A 20,549-nucleotide genomic window follows, 5' to 3' on the forward strand; every position below is an offset into this window, starting at 1 on the left:
GGGGGCCGAGAGAGTGAGATGGAGACCCCCTTAGAGCCTGAAGAACAGAGGACAGAGGGAGTTTGGGACAGAAAAAGGAAAAGGAAGACATATCATGGGAGGCTGGCATTTTTTTGGAACAGTTAGGGAATAAGGGGAATGCTATGGACAGGGAGGGTCAGAGAGTCATAATATCCCAAGCCTCAGGGAACTTGGATAGGCATTTCAATTATTCTCAAATCTAGACAAGACTAAATTCTCAATACCACAGGTAAATACCTGTCTGAGGGTCGAAGAAAGCAATATCTAGGAAAAGACTTCACCAGAACACTTAACAATAGGTGGCAACTCTCCCAGCAAATTAGTGTAGAAGGTTCCCAGAGGGTAGTTCAGTGGTTGTAGCCTGGCCTCAGCTGGTATCCACAGAAAATATTCAGAGCCTTAATTTCGCCTTTAAAGACATTAAATCCCTTCTAGCCTGGGGGAATAAACAGCTCCCACCCTTAAAGCGGGATTTGGGCTTCCAATGCCTGGATTCAGCTGGGGCAAGGTGAAAGGAGTAGGGGCTGAATACCAGGAGGCTGAGCCTATCTGGGCCACAGGATGGGGTAGAGAGGGGTTTTGTGTTAGTCTCTGCTTTTTAACCTCTCCTCCCTCACCTTACCTTTCCAGTTCTCATTTTAATCATTTTTATTTATAAAGCCCCCACTCTATCTCCACACCCATCCAACTTCCTCCATGATGATCCTTTTCAGTCTGGGGTAGGCGTGGTAACCTTTTTCCCCTTAATGGTGGAGAAAACTAAGATGAACAAGGAAGAGTGAATATCCCAAAGTCCAGGAATGGGCAAGTTTCGAACTTCAATATAGAGTGTGGGTAGGGTGACCGAACAATATACATTAGGGCTGGGATCTCTTTAAAAGTGAAAGGGGCTCTAAATATAAGGAGCGGGTATTAACTGATCTACAACAGGTGCAAACCGTGACTGTATTAAGCAAATCAGAACTTATGGACACCCCGGACATGAATAAGCGGGCATATAACCTATAGTTGCGTTTTGTCTGTGTGAATGTGTGTGTGGGGCACTTGTGTGTTTGGGGGAGGGAAGGGGTTGGCCGTGGACACTGTTCAACTTGCCACAGAGCATCCCTCCATATGGTAACTACCTAGGACTATTACTTACCTTCATCTAACCAATGTGACTTGTTGGAGGCAGCGGGAGGTTAAATTGTTTCATTTTCATTCAAATCTAACCTCCTAGTGCTGAAGGATTAAAATAATAGAATAATAATCCAAATAAATAAATAAAAGGGACATGGCCATACGCAGACTTTCAAAGCACAGCATTCATCTTCTGGCAGTGTGATCTTGGGCAAGTTACTTGCCCTTTCTGTTTTGCTCGCTGATATACCCCCAGTGCATATTGCACACAGGAAGCAGTTAAATATTTATTTATTTATTTATTTAATTAAAGTTTATTGGGATGTCAATTGTTAGTAAAGTTACATTGGTTTCAGGTGTACAATTCTGTAATACATCATCTATATATCACATTGTATGTTCACCACCCAGAGTCAGTTCTCTTTCCACCACCATATATTTGATCCCCTTTACCCTCATCTACCACCCCCCTCCCTCCTTACCCTCTGGTAACCACTAAACTATTGTCTGTGTCTGTGAGTTTTTGTTTCTTCATTTGTTTGTCTTGTTCCTTTGTTGTTTTCAGTTTTATATCCCACATATCAGAGAAATCCTGTGGTTCTCGACTTTTTCTGTCTGACTTATTTTGCTTAGCATTATAATCTCAAGATCCATCCATGTTGTTGCAAATGGCACTATTTCATCTTTTCTTATGGCAGAATATCAATATTTATTGAATGTATGAATTAGTGGACCTCATTCTCCACATCCATTAAAAAAAAGTGATAATACTGTGTTTCCCCAAAAATAAGACCTAGCCGGACAGTCAGCTCTAATGCATCTTTTGGAGCAAAAATTAATATGACCCGGTATTATGTTATATTATATTATATTATATTATATTATATTATATTATATTATATTATATTATATTATACCCGGTCTTATATTACAGTAAAATAAGACCAGGTCTTATATTAATTTTTGCTCCAAAAGATGCATTAGAGCTGACTGTCCAGCTAGGTCTTATTTTCGGGGAAACATGGTAATATCACCCATCCCAAAGAGTTGTTGTAGCAATTTAGTAATGCAGGTAAAGCTGTCAATTCCATATAAAAATTCAGAAAAAGCTGGCTGTGTTTCTAAAGTAGATGATATATGCAGACTACTGATGCGGTAACTGTGTGGTATAGACACTTTGCCAATGTCAGTTTCCTCCTCTATCCCATCTTTTCCTCACACTATAATTCTGGTATCTTCAAATACTCACCTTTGAACCCCAAAGTATTGTATTTCTTTGTGTGGCCTGATTCTCTGCCCTCCTAGCTCATACCAGGATTAGTGTCTAGAAATAAAAGTAGTTCTAGCTGAGGCAATGGGAGGGCAGGAAGAAGGGAAAAATGTCTGAGAAGCTCAACCAGACCATTGCAGTTGAAAAATCATTGAAGAAGCAGAATGTGAGTTTAGGAACTGAGCTAGGCGAATGTTTCTTGTATTCTTTTGGTATTTTCGTGCCCTTAAAATTAGTGGGAAAAAGGGAAAACCCCATCTGGAAGATGAGTCTCAGGCTAGTGAACAGTATATGTCCTGCTGCTTTAGCTAGTTCCCACGTGATCTTTCAACATTCTGCTTGGTTCACATCCTAAAAGGTTTTATATTTTATTTTCAGAAGAAGGGTTATTCTCTCTGTTCTGAATTCATAAAGTACTGTCTCAGAGCATGAAATCTGAGGAAGAGTGGGGAGTATCTCTCCTATTAGAGGAGCTCCTGGAGACCAAGCTGCTACCATCTCCTCATATTACATTATCAGTTGTAGTGGTAAAAGCCTCTTCTAAAACTGAACCTCAGGCAAGTGTGTTATGGACAAAACTCGATTCTTTTGAACATATACTGGACAATGAGAAAGCATTTGAGGATGCCATGCTGCCAACTGCTTCAGGCTGAGATACCCAAAAGGCCACTGTCAGTCATTTTACTTTTGGTATCCCTCCTGGAGTGTCTAGGGAATAGATTCTGTATGTATACATAGCTAACTATCAGTTACCTGCTTTAAGAATGTCGCGTAGTGGACATAGACTATTAATATCCAAATTTCAGCACCATCCTTAGTACACCATCACTTCCTTGTGACTTTGGGCAAATGACTTAACCTCTCTGTATTCAATTTATCTGTAAAACACAGATAATAATAATAGTAATAATAATAATAGCACCTACCTCATAAGACTGTTGTGATATAAAATAAATTAATATATGCAAAGCACTTACAACAGCATCTACATATAGTTACCGTGCAAAATGTCTGGCTGTTTACCGCACAAAAACCAAAACTAAAGAGGTGAGGTTGGTGGAAAGAAAAGCAGCTTTTATTTCAAAATGCCAGCATTAATGGAAGACAGTGGATTCCCTGTCACAAAGACTGCCTTCCCACTCTTAAAATCGCCAAGACATTTTATAGGTGCGCCAGGAGGGTCAGAACAAAAGAAGAAGTTGGCCAGGCAATTTCAGGAAAAGCGTTTCCTAGAGGCTGTTCTGCCTCAGGGTCAGGAGTGAATCTCATAGTGATGCAAAAAACCCCTCCCAAGTTACCGGGCCAGGTGTGCACACTGGTCCAAAGTGAACAGAACGACTGGAATTGGTATGCATAGTAAATGCACAGTAAACAGAGTCATCAAGGTTTGGTGGGAAGGGAGGGAAGCAAAGGAAAAAAAACTTTCAAAAAGTCCCAAGCCAAGCCACTGTCAAATCGAATTACATCAGAGGTTTAAATTTCAAAAATAAGGTCACCGTTACAATATGGTAAGTGTTCTATGAGGATTTACTATAATTATTGCAGTTAGTGACTAGTTTCTTCTTATTGGCTTCTACCTCACTCAGTTGATGAACGTTTAGGAAAGGTGACATGATTGGAGCACAGGCCTCACGGAGCAGACCCCTGAATGTTGCTGTGGATGGATGCAAGGGGACTGCCTCTGTAACAGTGTAGTGTCAAGTTGGAGGAATTGAACTTTGGCTGTGATCTGAGAGTGCAAAGGCAGTGTGCTCTGCTTGGTCCACCCAGAGGACTTGGTTTTATACATCTTTTTATCCTAATTTTTTTTCAGTAGTGTAAATTAAGGCTGGATTCGTAGGAAATTCCCATTGTCCTCCACCAGATATTTCTCAGGGCCTAAGAACCACATGATTGAAGCTTCTTAAATTCAACCGAAAGTTTGCTCCTAAGACATGGCAAATGCTGCTGGGGCTGAATGTCAGAGGGCAGAGTTGGTGGGAGCTGGTGCAGTGATCTTTTCATGGAAGAGTTATATCATCCTATCCCCTAGTGTGTGGGCCAAGGGGGCTATCAGGTCCTCCCTGAAAATGAGTTTGGCTATGAGTGGGGAATGAGATTGTTAAAATAGCATATTTTGATATCAATTTCACCTTCATAAGTTATATGTAGAATACATTATTAATATATAAAAGAAAACAATGTTTCTTGTACAAAAAGAAAACAACCTCCTTTGATAATTACCCAATCTTGATCTACTTAATCTCAGTACTGAGAGTACTGAGGTATCTAGAGAAAAAGATTCACTGTTATCAGCTTGTGTGTGCGCGCGAACAATATATCTATTATTTAATGTATACATTTTAAAAATTAAGTATATCATATTGTACCTATAGTTCTACAAATTGTTTTATGTTTCTCCCCACAGCATGTTAATACATAAGATACATTTCTTGTTAGTATATGTAGACCAACTCACTGCAAATTAGTTTTTATTATTCAGCTAAACCACTGGTTATGTAATATATTAATACAATGTACTTTTTCACTATTAAAAACAATACTGTGGTGAACATCACTGTTTCATACATGGCTCCTCGAGCACACATGTAACTATGTTAGAAAGACAAAGAGAAGTGGAGCTTTTGAATTATATATTTATATAATTTGTTTTTCTGCCTCTGCCACTATACTGAAAGTTGGTTAGAAATGAGAAATCTCATTCATCTCTGTATTCCCAGAATCTTGCAGTGCCTAGGGCAGTATATGTGCATAAAATACATGTTGGATAAATGGATATAGTGTGGTTATCACTGTAAAATAAGGAATACTTGTATTGGGGCACAGAGACATGTCATCTACAAGGAAATCCTGATACTAGTTTTTTCTCGATTTCTAAGGGTTGAAAAATCAGATTTAAATGTTTAAGACAAAACACCCGTAACTACCATTTATTGAGCATTTGTTAAGTGCCAGACTCTATACTAGGTACTTTACATACAGTATCTCAAATTTAATGAAATATATACTCCTTAGAGCAAATTTTATATATTCCTCAGAGAAAGTTTATTGGATAAGCATTATTACCTTCAATTTGCTAATGAAGAGACTGAAGCCCAGAGAGATAAATAATTTATCTGAAGCTGCGTGGTTAGTAAATGGCAATGTTATGATTCAATTGAATCCTAGAGGACTTTGCTTTTAGGAATTGGGGATACTAAGTACAGAGAAAGATGCTGGGGCAGATGGTATAGAGCAGGGGTGTCCAAACTGCGGCCCGCGGGCCAACTGCGGCTCGCAATCCATTGTTAATTGTCCCGCAGCAAATTCCAAAAATATATTTAGTTTACTTAAACCAGGTGAGGCAATACGTATTTCACCTCGAGTGAGTGGCCCGGCTGTTTGTGTATTTTACTGCATATGGCCCTTGGTGAAAACTGTTGAAAAAAGTTTGGACACCCTGGTATAGAGCTTTCAAAAGTGCAGAAGTTTTCCAACAAATTTTTTACAAATGCAGGTCATTTTTTTTGTAACTGGAATGAATCACTCTGTATGTCCTGTGAATGCCCAAATGCACATACCTTGAATGAATGGGGTGGAAGAAGGTGGAGTCAGGTGTTCTTCCCAAAAGAGACCAGGAATCTGGGTGCGGAGAAAACACCACGGCTACTGCCTGATTTCTAGACCCACTTTTGTCACTAACCTGGACCTTATTCAAACCTGAGGACTCAAAGACTGCTTATTTTTGAATGGGCTCGTGTCACTCAGTCTCAAAGGGGATGAGTCAGCATCCCCTTTAGCTATGTCAGCATCACTGAATGTTAGAGCCAGAAGGAACCTAAGAAATCATAATCCAACCTGATCACTGAGTGATGAGGTGAGAGAGCTTAGATCACTCACGGCCACACAGTCAGGGGCAGGCTAAGGTTTAGAACACAGGTTTCCTTACTCCTAAGCTTTTTTTCACCCCCCTGCATCTCAGAGTTTTGTAAAAGAATGAAAGAGTTTGCAGTTGTAACGGAGGGGGTCATTGAATTACCCAGATGCTAGTCTCCCGTCTATTCAGAAACTCAGCTGACACCTTTGTTTTACTTCAGTCTTTATTCAGAGGGGATTCATGTCACAAATCACTTTGTTTCAACCTGTTTCACAATTGATTTGGACCCTGTATCATTTCCCTCCTGGAGCACTGAGCTTCTCGAGGTCAGGAACTGTGCTTCCTTTTTACCTTCTGCCCCCATCCCTACCCCCACCCAAACCCGGTACTAACCCTTGGAGATCAGCTTTAGGATCTGCTGAAGTTTATCCTGAATATGGGCAGGCATATCTTGCTTTTTGGAAGTTCACCGTACTCCTCTCCGTAGTCCCTGATTTATGGCTCTGGAACTCCATTTGTTGGAGGTATTGGTTTTAATTCAGCAAAAGCTAGCTGTCTCCCGAGGGAAGGTGAGAAGGAGGGACATCTGGGGATCATTAAGGGTCCGTGGCTTGCAGCTTAGCACCCCAGGGCCTAATGTCAGGCATTGGTCCCAGGTCTTCAGTGTCTGGTCCAAGAAGGCCTGTCTCCTTCGGGGGTTGGGATTACTGGGAATACTAATTAATTCATTAGTGGGATTGATGGATTATCAAGCTGTCTCCTGGCAGAGGGGCCTGGGATGGGGGGCACAGATTGCTGCCCATAAATCTGCCTGTTGCCTCCCTTCTCTCTGGTTCAATGGCTCCCGGGGCCGGGCAACTGAACACTGGTACATTTTCCCCGCCCAGCAGATGGTTCTAACAGGTTAGCTCAGAGCTTTACGAAAAGCTGCAGAAAAAGAAGGAAGGGCTGGGGATTGGCCCTCTGGCGCAGGAACCCTGTGGGGGGAGAGAATGAATGCAAATGACCTGCATTGAGACCCCGCCCCCTTTCCTTTGCTGACTGCACCTTCCTGCTCTGAGTTGAACAGCTACTAGCTGTATAATCGAGGAGTTGTGATGAGGGTGACTGATGAAATAGATTCCCTCCCTCTCTCTGCAAAAGGCAGTTCTTAAAGAAAATGTAGCGTCCTCCTCAGCTCCCTCCTAAGGCTGCATGCGCAGGCACACACACGTACTCACAATCGGATGTGTTTTAAGAGTTAATCCTATTGTGTCCAGTCCCTTACATCTGTCAGAGAAAGCAAGGAGCCCCACAAAATATTCTGTCCCCACCCTCATCTTTGTCCCAATATGTTCACCTTTCTGCTAATCCACTACTCCTCCCTACCCTCTGAACATTGCACAGGCAGGATACCAACAACTCCAGCATCATCAACTCTCAAATATCCATGCATGGAGATGGCTTTGGAGACGCAGAGCAGGGGATCAATCCATTCTGTTCATGCCCATTGCAGCTCTATCCTCAACACTAATTACTTCATAGATAAATTTCCTCTGGCTGAAGAGTGGATTCTAATTGGTTTTTCAGAAATCCATCATTTCTAGCATGTGTTACTTAATTACTCTGAAAATAAAGTTTATTTTGCTGAGTAGGTATTTCCTGGATAAGGATACAAAAAAGATTAGTAAGAGTTAAAAGATTTGTTGAAGTTGAACACCTTCTTATGAAAACTGAAAAAAAAAGTGTTAATTTTTATTTTCTGTCAAGGACAAGAGTCATATGACACCTATATCAGAATTAAAAAAAAAAAACTATTTCAAACTGCAGGTATTTCTTTTAGCTTTATTGGCAGTAAAACTATTTTTTGTTTTAACTGTACCTTTCTGTGCACAAAAGGCATATTTATAACTGTTCATCTCTATTAGACACATGTGCTAGTTACATTGGTAGAACAAGTGATTTCCAAAAAGGCTGGGCAATTTCCTCCAGTCAATTTCAAACAGAGGTTGAGTTTGGACTCAGAATTCTATCTTACCACTGATAGAGAAAAACTTAAGTGATCAGACCATTATACAGATGTGAAAACTGATGCTGGATGTGAAGTTGAATTATTAGAGATCATTCAGCCTATTGCTTAATCTAAGCATGCTTTCCTTTCTTCCTTGAAATCACTACATCGTGGAAATCCTTTACATCTAAAAATGAACTCACAATTATCTATTTGATTTTGGTCAAGATTTACATAAGGTAGTGTTTGACAAACTGTAAAATGAAGATTCCACACTTCGACTTGGTAGCTTGGTCTACAGTTCTCTGTCATAGAGCATATCAATGTATTTTCTTTAAGTCTTTCCAGATGCACTTTACTTTTTGTCTTCTAGCAACTTAGTCTTACTTCATAATACCACAGGAATTTTAGGAATTATGTGATCCTTCTTTAATTTCAAGTTCATTACCACTCAGGTGGACTTTTACTACCTGAATATTTAACAATATATTTTTAAAAAACAATAGTGGACCCCAGTTTGTAATTCAAAGAGCTAAGTGTCCTTAAAATGAAAGATTTCATTCATTTGCTTTTTGTTTTTATAAATTTCAAACAGAAAAGTTGAAAGAATAGTACCACAAATATAGATATAGCTTTGTCTATATTCAACTTAAATTCACTAATTAAAATAAAAGAGTTTTAAATGGGAATAGTTTGACATGTTGAAAAGAAGGGAGAGGAAGTTATATCCAAAGACACCAACCCACATATGTAATGTAACAGTCAATGTTGTTGTGTCCTGGGCATGTATCTTAGTTTTTGACTCTTCAGATGTGGGCCAACATTTTAATTTGCCCTTCTTAGCTCTCTCTCCCCAAGTCTATTTCCAATTTTCTTTCTGCATTCTGCCCACATTGTTCCACTCCCATTTCTTATCTTTTTAACCACAAAAATCTTCAGTGCTCTTTTTCTTTACTCATAACTTCGGCAACTCTCCTTCCATATTCCCCCTCTATAAACCTCTATCCCCACTTAAACAAACAAACAAACAAACAAATAAACGAATGAATGACTAAGCTGGACCTGGTCAGAGGGGCCCTCTGAAGTAGGTGTGTCCTTCCGCTTGGGAAGGGGAGGAGTTAGTTTGCGGCCAGCATCACCCCTCCCTGGTCAGCTGGGAAAACAATCAAAACTGCGGCAATTCGGAGGCTGGGGCCAGAGCGCAGGAGCTGCCCAGAGGCTGTGGTTCTGAAAGTGCCACTCCAGGAACTAACCAGGGAGAGGAGGTACTGAAGACCCGGCTAAACAGCGACAACAGGGGCATTCGCCCGAAGACGTCCTGGGGGAGCAGGCAGAACTCCAAGGAAGTAGCAGCATAAGTAGCAACCAAAGAAACCAGACCCAGTGGCATTCCTAAGAAGCAGTGGCCCGGTTTAACATGGATCGCTAAAAGCACCTCATTCTCCTATGATCTGGATTGTCAGAGAGACTTGGCTTCCTGAGTCTCCTCCAGGACACAGATTCACAGAGTTCACGCCAGGGACTGCCACTGACAGAGGTGAGCCAGAGGATGGGGTGGCACTGGGGCTACTGAAGTTTCTGTGGGAAGTTCCCACAGACCCAGAGGAGCGGTTGGGGTGATGCAAGCCTCTTCTGGGCTAAGTGAGAAGGGAGTAAAACTTGGGAAACTTGGGTAGAGAAGTGGAGAGAGTCAGAACATTTTGGGATAGATATTAAAATTCTAATAATTTCACTAATTCCCATAGCACCTGTCACCCAAAGTGAAACTCAGATACTCTCAATCATTTTTATAGAGATTATAAGTCTACCCCAACTCCTGTCAAACCCACCCTTCCATTTTATTAATGCAGAAAAAAATGTCCAGAAAGTTTAAGTGCTTTTTCAAGGTGGCTCAGCAAGGAGGTTGGAAGAAATTGACCCAATTCACCACTCTACTCATAGAATTTTAGGGCTATGCAAGGAGTGGTGGGGGGTGGGGAGAGGAAGGAGAATGAAAATAGAATAGGGAAGGAGAAGATATTGGAAAGACATGAGGATATTCTCACCATTGCTTCCATTTGGTCTGCTAACAATCCTTAGACAGTTGGAATACAGTGGGGGAAAATTTCCTTTCCCTCAGTTCTTTCAGATAGGAAACCAGAAGAGAAAGATCGTACACGTTTATTTTTGCCTCCTGCTCTCACACATCATTCCTCCAACCAAAAACTGTATTCAGAAAAATTCTAATAAATGTAAATTGCCTCCCTCATTTTTGGACACAAGGACCAGAAGTGAAATGTTGAAGAACAAGGAAGGAAAACTGAAGGATTGAGTAACCTCTGTTTGCAAAGTTCACCAGTAGGATCTAAGGCTATGGAAACTGAAGTATGACGGAGCTATGCTGCAGAAGGCGTGCATGTGGGTGTGCGTATGTGTGAGTGTACAGGTATTAATCAAGAGGGAAAGTGCTGGAGTATCAAAGTTTGGATAGGAAGAGCACAGAACAGCCTACTGGCTGTTTCCAGCCAGTACAACTTGTGAGCATCCTGGTCTGCATTCTGTCTTTTCAGTGCAAAGACTCTGCAACTCGGAGTAAGGCATTGAGTCCATCTGGTCCTTAGATTCCCTAGAAACTGGGCCGAATAGTTCCCTTCCTGTTGTATTTAGGAGTTAGACATAGAATCAGGAGGTGAAGAGTACAATCAGCTTTTAAGAGGAAAGACACTGTGTAATCACCACAAATACATATGCAAGTGCTCCTTACCCACTTATTCATCAGCTGAAACGTCTCCACAACAAACAAAAGATTAGTAAAAGCATAGGACGAATTCCAGGACATTTCCACATGGTAGTAATATCAATGACCTCAGCCCCAACAATGAAAGTATTAGGTAGTTACAATTGCCCAAGCAAAATATTTTTCTAGAACAGGTTGCAAACTGAAAAAAAAGGAAAAAAAAGTGGGAGAAAATTTTGAATTTGAGAGAATTAGCTAAACTTGAAATTTCATGGAACGATCCTAAAGAAAAGGGAAAATTCTGTTATATTGTGTAAATGCATAAGGAAATCCAAATTCCAAGTTCAAAGGATAAAATGGGCTTTATAGGATTGGAAAGTGTTTGAAGGGTCAGAGCCAGTATTTCATTGGTTTTTGTCATACTGGATTCTGCTTCATGTATATTTTGAAAGATAATTTGTTTTCTAGGAGTTGGGGAAACCTGAAAATTGTGTATCACAATACTTTGTGAAATAGTGCTATAGACTTTTTCATACCACTTCTAAAAAACTAAAAAATTGCCAACCCTTACATATGCACAATAACTTTACAAAGTACTCATATTTGCAATATCTCCTTGCCTTTCATAAAAGCTTCTAAATGAGATATGAGAGACAAAAATGTTATTTCCATTTTGCTTTAAGGGTAAAAGAATTCAAGTAATTTTTCTGTTCCCATTTAGTAAGTGAATGACAGAAGAGGGTCTCAGTTTCATGCTTCTTTTAATATACGTCTGAGCTGGTTTATTAACAGGCTAACCGTCATGGTAGAATTAGGTACCTCTTCAGGAGAGAACCAGCTTGGTTTCCATGATCAAAACCCAGAACTGCTCGAAACACATTTTCAGCTCTAAAACTGGATATTTGTCTTCCCTCTCCCCACTAATCTTTTGATACATTGAAGATATTTAGGTGGAAAAATCAAAGGAAAGTTTTTCTTTTTATCTGTGAGGAGTCCTGGCTCTTACTTCGATTTGAGAGACACTTGATTTTTCTTCTCAGAGCTCTGGAACTTAATTCTGGTAGGAAAGTCATGTCCCCAATATTGTTTAATCAAAGACAAAAGGAAAAATAACTAGTGCCAATGGTTGTCTGTATTCCATTAGAATCTTCGTGAACCTGAATATTCATGTAACTGAGTAGGAGCGTCCAGCCAACTGCTGGACAAAACAGAACGAAAGAGGTTAACTTCCCTCTTGAATATGGTGGAAAAGTTTTTTTCAATCTAGTAGAGGCATCTGTTTCCTCACCCCTTGCAACATAATAAAAGCTTTGCTATTTAGTTTCATTGGGGGGTTAAAGGGATGGGTTTATTAGGGAATTTTTTGAAGTGGAGGTTGAGATGAAGCAGGCTTTTGTTGGCATAAAAATCAATGCTTAAATTGTGCTTATGCCCATTTTAGTCCATGTGGCCAGAAAAACTCATGGTGAAGTTTAGAAACAATAAGACCTAACACTTGATGTCTGGCACTAGTCAAAGTCTTTGAATAGGTTAGCTCATTTTATGCTCACAACAATCCTGTGAGGTAGGACTATTATTATTGCCATTTTGAATAGGAGGAGACTGAGTCTCAGAAAGATTATGAAACTTGGCTAAGGTCACATATCTAGTAAGTAATCCAGCGGAAACTTGAACTCAGGTCATCTGACTCTAGAGCCTGCTCTCTAGCCACATTGGGAAAAAGAGTGGGCTATTGAGCAGTTGTCAGACGACCTTCTGAGCCAATCACAGGAGTTTCCATGTAGATAACAAGAGACACAGTGGTTAATATAATCTACTTTTACTATTCACCTGTGAGAAAACAATTTTGATTTTTGAATAAGCAAACATGTGTAAAGGGATTAGATAAGAAAACCCAAGAATAAACACAAGATAAATAAATATATGGATAATATTTGATAGCATTTGAAGTTTACAAAAATCCTTTCCCATATTTTTATTTGTCTTACAAGAACCATGTGAAATATATTATATCCCAATTTGATCAAAGAGGAAATGGAAGATCAAAGAGCTTATTAATGTGTTTGATATCAATAACTCCTGATCCCACTTCTTGATGGGGGTGAGGATTGACAGAGCTTGGCTAAACTCCGGAGGTAGGGAGGTGAGGATGTTAGAAAAAAGATCAACTAGGAGGCTAGAATGGGGTCCAGTTTAAGGGGCAATTCAGGACACTCACTCTTCTTTCCTCTCTTGCATCGTCCTTCTCTCCCTTCTTTCCTCTCCATGCATGTAAGTATGGCCCAGTGATAATGATGATGATGAAGAGGAGATGAGAGAAAGAGAAGGAAGAGAAAAAGAAGGAGTGGGAGGGGGAATAAGTGGGTGAAAACAACAAGAAAAAAATTTGGAAGTGGAAGGAAACCTGGAATATGAGAGTTAAAAGGCACAGCAGAGAACGCCTAAACTAGTGTCCCTTGGGATAATGGCCACTTCCTGGTGACTTAGCTCTACTGATCCACGTCTCCTGAAGTCAAAGTGCCTTTTTGTTTTTCCTGTAGCTATGATGGAAGAAGGAAGAGAAAAAAACATAAAACCCAGGATTTAAAATGAGAAGAACTGATATTATGTCCTGCGCTACCAGCTCTATGTCTTTGCATTTCCATCTCTGAGTCTACCTGACCCCCAGTGACATCGACTATAAAATGAGCACAACAATCCTTATTTCCCTCAGAGGTTTGCTATAAGGCTACACAAACGTAATTATAATTACGTGTGGAACATTAGGTTTCCCAAGCCCACTCCATCCTCTTTGGCCTCAGAGTGCACCTGCCTCTGAAAGGTCTGTGTTACTTTAACAGAAAGTTAATTAGGTCCTTCACCCTCCCTCTGGATATCTGCCTGAGTTAGAAGCGCAGCTCAGCACACAAGCTCCATCATCCATATTAAAAGTGGGATTTTCTGACTTGGCCTGGGCGGCCAGTTGACCAATAGTTTCCAACGTGTGTTTTCAATAAAGCTGCTTACCCAGGAAGCCTTATTAAGTGAGTAAGTCAAGCTGACATGATTTCCGTGCTGATTAACATGAAACCTAGGCTGTTTTTGCAATGCAGTAACATTAATTATTTATAGGAGGTAAATGAGGTTACAAGGAAAACAAGCTCAGATTACCAGAAACAAACCAAATCATATATTTGTATTTTTAAAAGCTATGTACTAATCCCTGCATTCATTGATTTGAGGCTCAAGCTTCAAGGACCAAAAAACATTTATCATGCTCTCCCCTTTCTGATACACGAAGGTGATAGAGGGTTTAGCATTTCAGTGGCTGGCTGGTGAACTGGTATGCCCCAGTGGAGCTTATCAGATGCTTTTATTTGGTAAATTATATACCTAAAAATCGCTCAACAAATCTCAAAACAATTCAGCCTCTTCCAGAAATGAATGCAAAATGTTTGCTAAAACACCAGTCTCTTTTGGTTTTTAAATTACATTTTTTTTTTCATAAAGAATTCCGATTAAAGAGTATCTGTTAAGTGAATTAAAGTAGTCAGACTATTTCCGTGCTTGTCTGAACTAGTCCTCCTCGCTTAATGTTTGCAGTCACTGTGTTCTGTTACATTTAGCATTTGTTCCAGATTGTTCATTTTTAATAAAGTATTATAATAGTTGCACTAAAATAATCTTAAATAGGTTTGGTAGACCTCTGCCTTGTAATTCTAGCTGCTGCCATATCCTTGTCTGATGGTGTGAGATGCGTGTGCAATGAAAAGAGTTCTCACTTTAACACATGGGCGAATTTGAAAGATGATCAGTGGGAACCCTCCTTTTTTCCTGATCTTTTTTCGACACCATGTCAGTAACACCTCTAACACCACTCACATTAGACAGACCACATAATGCTTGCTGAAAAACAAAACGCTCTTCTGGTAATGGTGAGAGAACTATTTCATGGCCACATGGTGTACCAGCCAGCTGTGGCATGGCTCTTTCCTAGGAGATGCTTGAAGTCAATCGTTGGCAGCGTCAGTGGGAAATGTGGGATGCTACAGGTTAGATATATGTGATATGGCTCTAAAGAAAGGCTGAGCAGTCCTTTGTGGAACATAGAAGGTAGTCTGAATAATCTCACTACCGTTTTTCATTTATTCTATGATATAAATATACAACAGTTTAGTTACTTAATATGCCTTTAAAATTTTGCAATCATTATAATTCTCATATACCTTTTTATATAATTATCATTACATTAGCATCCTTTTTCACTTACAGAAGTTTCTCTATTTGGGCAAATATGTTTTGACTGGTTTACAGGTTATTTTTGAGTAAAATATCCATGAGGTAAAGAACCTGAGGATAAAAAGAGTTAGGCATTGCCACTGTAATGAATAATCAAGTCAATTTCCTTTTTCTGTAGTTGATTTTCTTATAGTATGCCATAGCTAAATGAGTGTCCTAAGCATTTATTTGAGTCTTAGATTAGTTATGTAGAATGGAAGACTTGGACTAGATAATTATAAGTTAAATCCCAATACAAATACTGTGCTTTAGATCCAAGGTATGAAAAGAAAATTTAGTTTTAAATCAAATCAAATATTCACAGGCACTAAATATTGCTGTTTCCTTTTCCAGAACCTAGAAATGGCAAAAACTTATGTGAAACCCAAGGACACGTCAGAGTTGGTCAACACACCATCCTGGATGGACAAAAGTCTGGGCTCTCAGAATGAGATGAAGGAGGAGGAGAGAAAACCAGCTGCTTATGGGTTGCTTGGCAGCTTAGCTGAAGAGCATGACAGTATTGAGGAAGAAGAAGAGGAGGAAGAGGATGGGGAGAAGCCTAAGAGAAGGGGTCCCAAGAAAAAGAAGATGACAAAAGCTCGTCTTGAGAGGTTCAGGGCTCGAAGAGTCAAGGCAAATGCTAGAGAACGGACCCGGATGCATGGCCTGAATGACGCCCTGGACAACCTGAGGAGAGTCATGCCGTGTTACTCTAAGACCCAAAAGCTCTCCAAGATAGAGACTCTTCGACTGGCCAGGAACTACATCTGGGCTTTGTCTGAAGTCCTGGAAACTGGCCAGACGCCTGAAGGGAAGGGCTTTGTGGAGATGCTCTGTAAAGGGCTCTCTCAGCCCACAAGCAACCTGGTGGCTGGATGTCTCCAACTGAGCCCTCAGTCTGTTCTCCTGGAGAAGCAGGAGGAGAAATCTCCTATTTGTGACTCTGCCATCTCTGTCCACAACTTCAACTATCAGTCTCCCGGGCTCCCCAGCCCTCCGTATGGCCATATGGAAACACATCTTATTAATCTCAAACCCCCAGTATTCAAGAGTTTGGGCGAATCATCCTTTGGGGGTCATCCCCCTGACTGCAGCACGCCACCTTATGAGGGTCCGCTTACTCCGCCCCTGAGCATCAGTGGGAACTTCTCCTTGAAGCAAGAAGCCTCTCCTGACCTGGATAAATCCTACAGCTTCATACCACATTACCCCTCTGCAAGTCTAAGCTCGGGGCACGTGCATTCAACGCCCTTTCAGGCTGGTACCGCTTGCTACGATGTTCCCATAGATATGTCCTATGATACCTACACCCACCATGTCATTGGGGCTCAACTCAATACCATCTTCACGGATTAGGGCAATAAGAGCAGCATTTCGGATGATATGGAGACGTTTCCCATAATTAAAGTGGTTGCGTTGAAGACCTAATGACCTTAAAGGAACCCTATTGCTATACGTGTATCACACATAATAGTCCCCGTCTGTTTAGGCCTCCTTACATATGTCACACTCTTTTCTCATCAGCTTCTCAAATTGTATTGATTCCTTTATTTAGTGCTCTCAAGTGACATTATTTGATCGTTTACAATCATGTGGAAATAGAACAGAAGCCCTAGGTCCTATTCTGGTGGCACCAAAAACTTATCAAATGATCTATGTCAATTAATTTTCCCTTTCTGGCCTCCGTTTACTTACTGGTAAAATCAGGCAGTGTTGTAAGTCTAGATGATTTCTAAAGTCCTTCACAGTTCTGAAATTCTATGCTTTGGTGATGACTCCTATCAACTTCTTGAAACTGAAAGGATTGAGGAATAATTAGGGAATGGACACTGTGTGGAACGATCAAATGGAGTTGCCAAAGGAGCACGAGGTGCACGTCTTTTGGGGACTCAAGGATAGGACTTCTTTGCATCTATCTAAAAATAGCCTCCAGAAGTGGAAATTCTAAGTTGGTTGCCACTGTGAATAACAAAGCATATTCTTTAAGAGATCAACTCCATTTCTTGTTGGGCTGAAAGCTGAACATACCTTCCTTGGTAATTTGAGAACCATAATAGAGATCTCATACCAACTTGATTCTTGATAACATTTCAAAGGCACTTTTCTCATTACTGGAGGTGGCGCAAGCAAGTCACTGAAACCTCGGACTCCTATGAACAATGGGACTTAGAGAAGTCATCTAGACCATTTCATGGCCTCCATAACCAGAAGGCTCTGGAAATTCTGAAGCTCAGGTGCTGCTACTGGAATCAGCAAACCACCCAGGTCACATTCAAGAGCAATAAAATGGCTTTTGGCTCTACTAACGAACCATAGTTCAGGGACTCCCTCTAGCTCACACTTGTCTTTAGGGAAACCACTAGATTTTCTTGGGCAAGATGAATTTTATTTGGTTAAAGAGAATATGGTTAAAACCACTTACCTCTGTCCACACCAATGGACAAGCACCAATCAATTTATTGACCAAATGAATTTTTCCAACATATATATAATTCTGTGTCTCCTCCCCCACTAATTGCTGCCTCTTCCTCACTTCCAAAATATATTATTACATATTGTAGATAATATTTCAAGTGACCACACTTAGGGATGCAGAAATCAAATTCAAGGTCAGTGAATGCTTCTACCAATCTGTATCTTCATCACAGGTTTATCTCAATTTGCAGGATGTTTGGTTTTTTTTTCCATTTGACTCCTCCTTCCTTTATATCAGCACTAATTTTGTCAAATGTATCTTTTTCCAGAGAAATGCAATCTGAGAAATTTTACGGTCCTGTTCAATCTGCCAGGACAATTATTTAAAACAAACAAAAAGCTGAAATGGTTTACGTGATAGTGGATCACATCCTAGTCCTGCCAGATAGGATAAGTTTGGGAAACACAGTACACAAACAAGGCCAATGAATATAAGTGATAAAGCAGATTAATATGTCATTATCTACAACTCAGCGAGCCCTTAAAACCTGCCAAACTCTCTGTGTATATTGCCTTCTTTGCCCTCTTATTTATTATCTTCTTTCAGTCTAAGTTATTTTCTTTCCTTTTTACTTGTAGCACCAACCCTGCTGTATTTTGCACCCTTAATTTGTAAATCCACTTGAAAGTATCCTTAAATCCCACCAGCCACCAAAGTGGTCCCCCTCACCCCCTCACCATAGCTTGTCCTGGAGGGAATAGATAGGCAAACAAAATGATTTATAAAGCCATCCTATGTGTTTTCGGAGTCTGTACTGGCACTTACCTTTGTAAGGGGCTATGTGGTGGGGAATCCATCCTGGAAACTAGTAGTTTCTGGCATTTAAGTTTGTAGATAATGAATATTGTCTGAGTTATTTATTAGATATTATTTATTTAATTTATTTCTCCCTTCCTTTCGTGCAAATTCCCTGGGTTCCATACACGTGCTTGCAAAAACTCCCAAAGACTTGATTTGGAAAGTAGCTCCTAATTTTGCTGGGGATTCTTGAGTTTTGGGGTGAGGGAAAAGGAGGATGTTAGTGCAGAATTACCTGCAATGATTTTATAAAAAGCAATAATTTGAAAGGCTATGCAAGTTAATATTTTTTAAGTTTTTTTTTTCCCTTCACTGTAAGACGACCCAGTTGTTTTTTGGGAATCTGTTATTTATGCTTTTGGGCTTTTGGGGAATATGGTTCCCATGAACCAGACCTCCCTGGGATTGTTCAGAAGGACTTCATCATTGAATTAAAATTTGGGAATGCAGTATGATTGGAAAAAGCCGACTTTCCAATGCAGGGTGGTCTCATTCTTCTGGGGACTTTATCAAATAAAACAAAACAATGGTTTAAACTTTTTGTAAAAAAAAAAAAAGAAAAAAAAGTACGGTTTTCCTTCCTTTTTTCTAGCAGAAATAAAGCTGTGAGTCTTATTAGATATTGTGCTGTTTTGTCAGTCTTCAAAGTTTTTCTTCACTTTTGTCTATTAATTTTCTTGGACTTTAAGTCCTATGAGCAGCCAGCAGAACAGAGGTGGGCCCTCAGGAAGACTTATCCATCCCATATTTCACTGATCTTGCCAGAAGATTTGAAAGGTCTAAACTATGTAGTTAGAAGCAGTGATCTCTGCCACTCACATAATCAACTATACAATCTGCAGCTGAGAAAAAAACATCTTCCCGTTTATAGAAATCTGGGTCTATGGGCGATGCTAAGCCATCAAACCACAGAGAGGTGAACTATTATCTAAAATTTAGGTGGATTTCCCAACTTTTCAAAAAAATTATGAAGTATGTGTGTTGGCAATTGCTTCTTAACAGCTCTTGATTTTTTGCCTTTCATTTTTCTCCAGTTAAAACTTTCCAGGGTCCCTTCTTACATGCATAAAAAGATGATAAAGAAATAATAATGATGATGATAAAAATAAACTTTAATAAAGCAGAATTGGTTAATCAAGGGACAGACTTGGTTTAAAATATATAAGAAACAAAAAATACAGAGTGAAAGTCATCCTCCCATCCCATCCTTCATCTGCCCAGTCCTCAGGTTCCAACTAGAAGCTGCTCTTCAACTTTTAGTTTATTAGTTAGAGATCTTTTTTGCATATATAGGAAAATATTGGGTACATTAGATACAAATACTGAGTTATATTATTCTCTCCTTTGTACTTCTATCAATGGTAGCATAATACAACACAGTTCTGCATATTTTTGTTTATTTCAACCCATATCTTGGGGTATTTCCATGTGTCACAAAAAGTTTCTTAATTCTTTGTTATAGCTGGCTAACATTTCATGTTAAACACCATAATTTATGAAATTAAATTATATACTTTAGATTTTCCCAACCTTTTATAATACTGAATGAATAATCATGTGCACATGTCACTTGACATTTATCCAGAGAATCTTTACTTTGCAAAGAATATTCTAGAGGGATAAAGATAAACTTACAGATAAGAACAATCACATCTGGCACTTATTGGATGTTTAGTATGTGCTGTCATTCTTCCAAGCGATTTACATGTATTAATTCATTCAATCCTAAAACCATCCCTATAAAAGAGACATTATTATTCTCATTTTACAAAATAGGAAACTAAGGCGTAGAGTAACCTGTTCAAGCTCACGTTGCTAGTGATGGTGGAGCCAGGATTTGAACTAGTTGGTTTGTTCAAAAGGTTTAAAACGATTCTCAGTGGTTGTTTTCCTGGTGGGTACATAAGGGTATTATATCTGCAAAAGGCTCTGCAGAGCTGGTGGAAGTGGAAGTACCTTTTGACATCGCTCATATTGTCCTTACCTATGACACCCTGTTGCCTCTGTGACTCAGGCTGGCCCACATCCAAGCTCTGCAACAGA

At 39.8% G+C, this 20,549-nt stretch overlaps 1 protein-coding gene across 1 annotated transcript; it reads left to right on the top strand.

Annotated features, from left to right (window-relative positions):
• The first annotated feature begins 9,506 nt into the window (after positions 1-9,506).
• NEUROD4 (neuronal differentiation 4) lies at positions 9,507-16,588 on the top strand. Its single transcript, XM_033118314.1, has 2 exons — positions 9,507-9,793; positions 15,584-16,588. The coding sequence occupies exon 2, from the start codon at positions 15,593-15,595 to the stop codon at positions 16,586-16,588; it is 996 nt and encodes a 331-aa protein (XP_032974205.1). The 5' UTR covers positions 9,507-9,793; positions 15,584-15,592.
• The last annotated feature ends 3,961 nt before the right edge of the window (positions 16,589-20,549 follow it).

The sequence above is a fragment of the Rhinolophus ferrumequinum genome, chromosome 10, assembly GCF_004115265.2.
Source record: "Rhinolophus ferrumequinum isolate MPI-CBG mRhiFer1 chromosome 10, mRhiFer1_v1.p, whole genome shotgun sequence".
In the NCBI taxonomy this organism is placed as follows: Eukaryota; Metazoa; Chordata; class Mammalia; order Chiroptera; family Rhinolophidae; genus Rhinolophus; species Rhinolophus ferrumequinum.

Excerpts from the sequence above, each read along its gene's own strand:
- NEUROD4 (XM_033118314.1), top strand. The coding sequence starts at position 15,593 with ATGGCAAAAACTTATGTGAAACCCAAGGACACGTCAGAGTTGGTCAAC.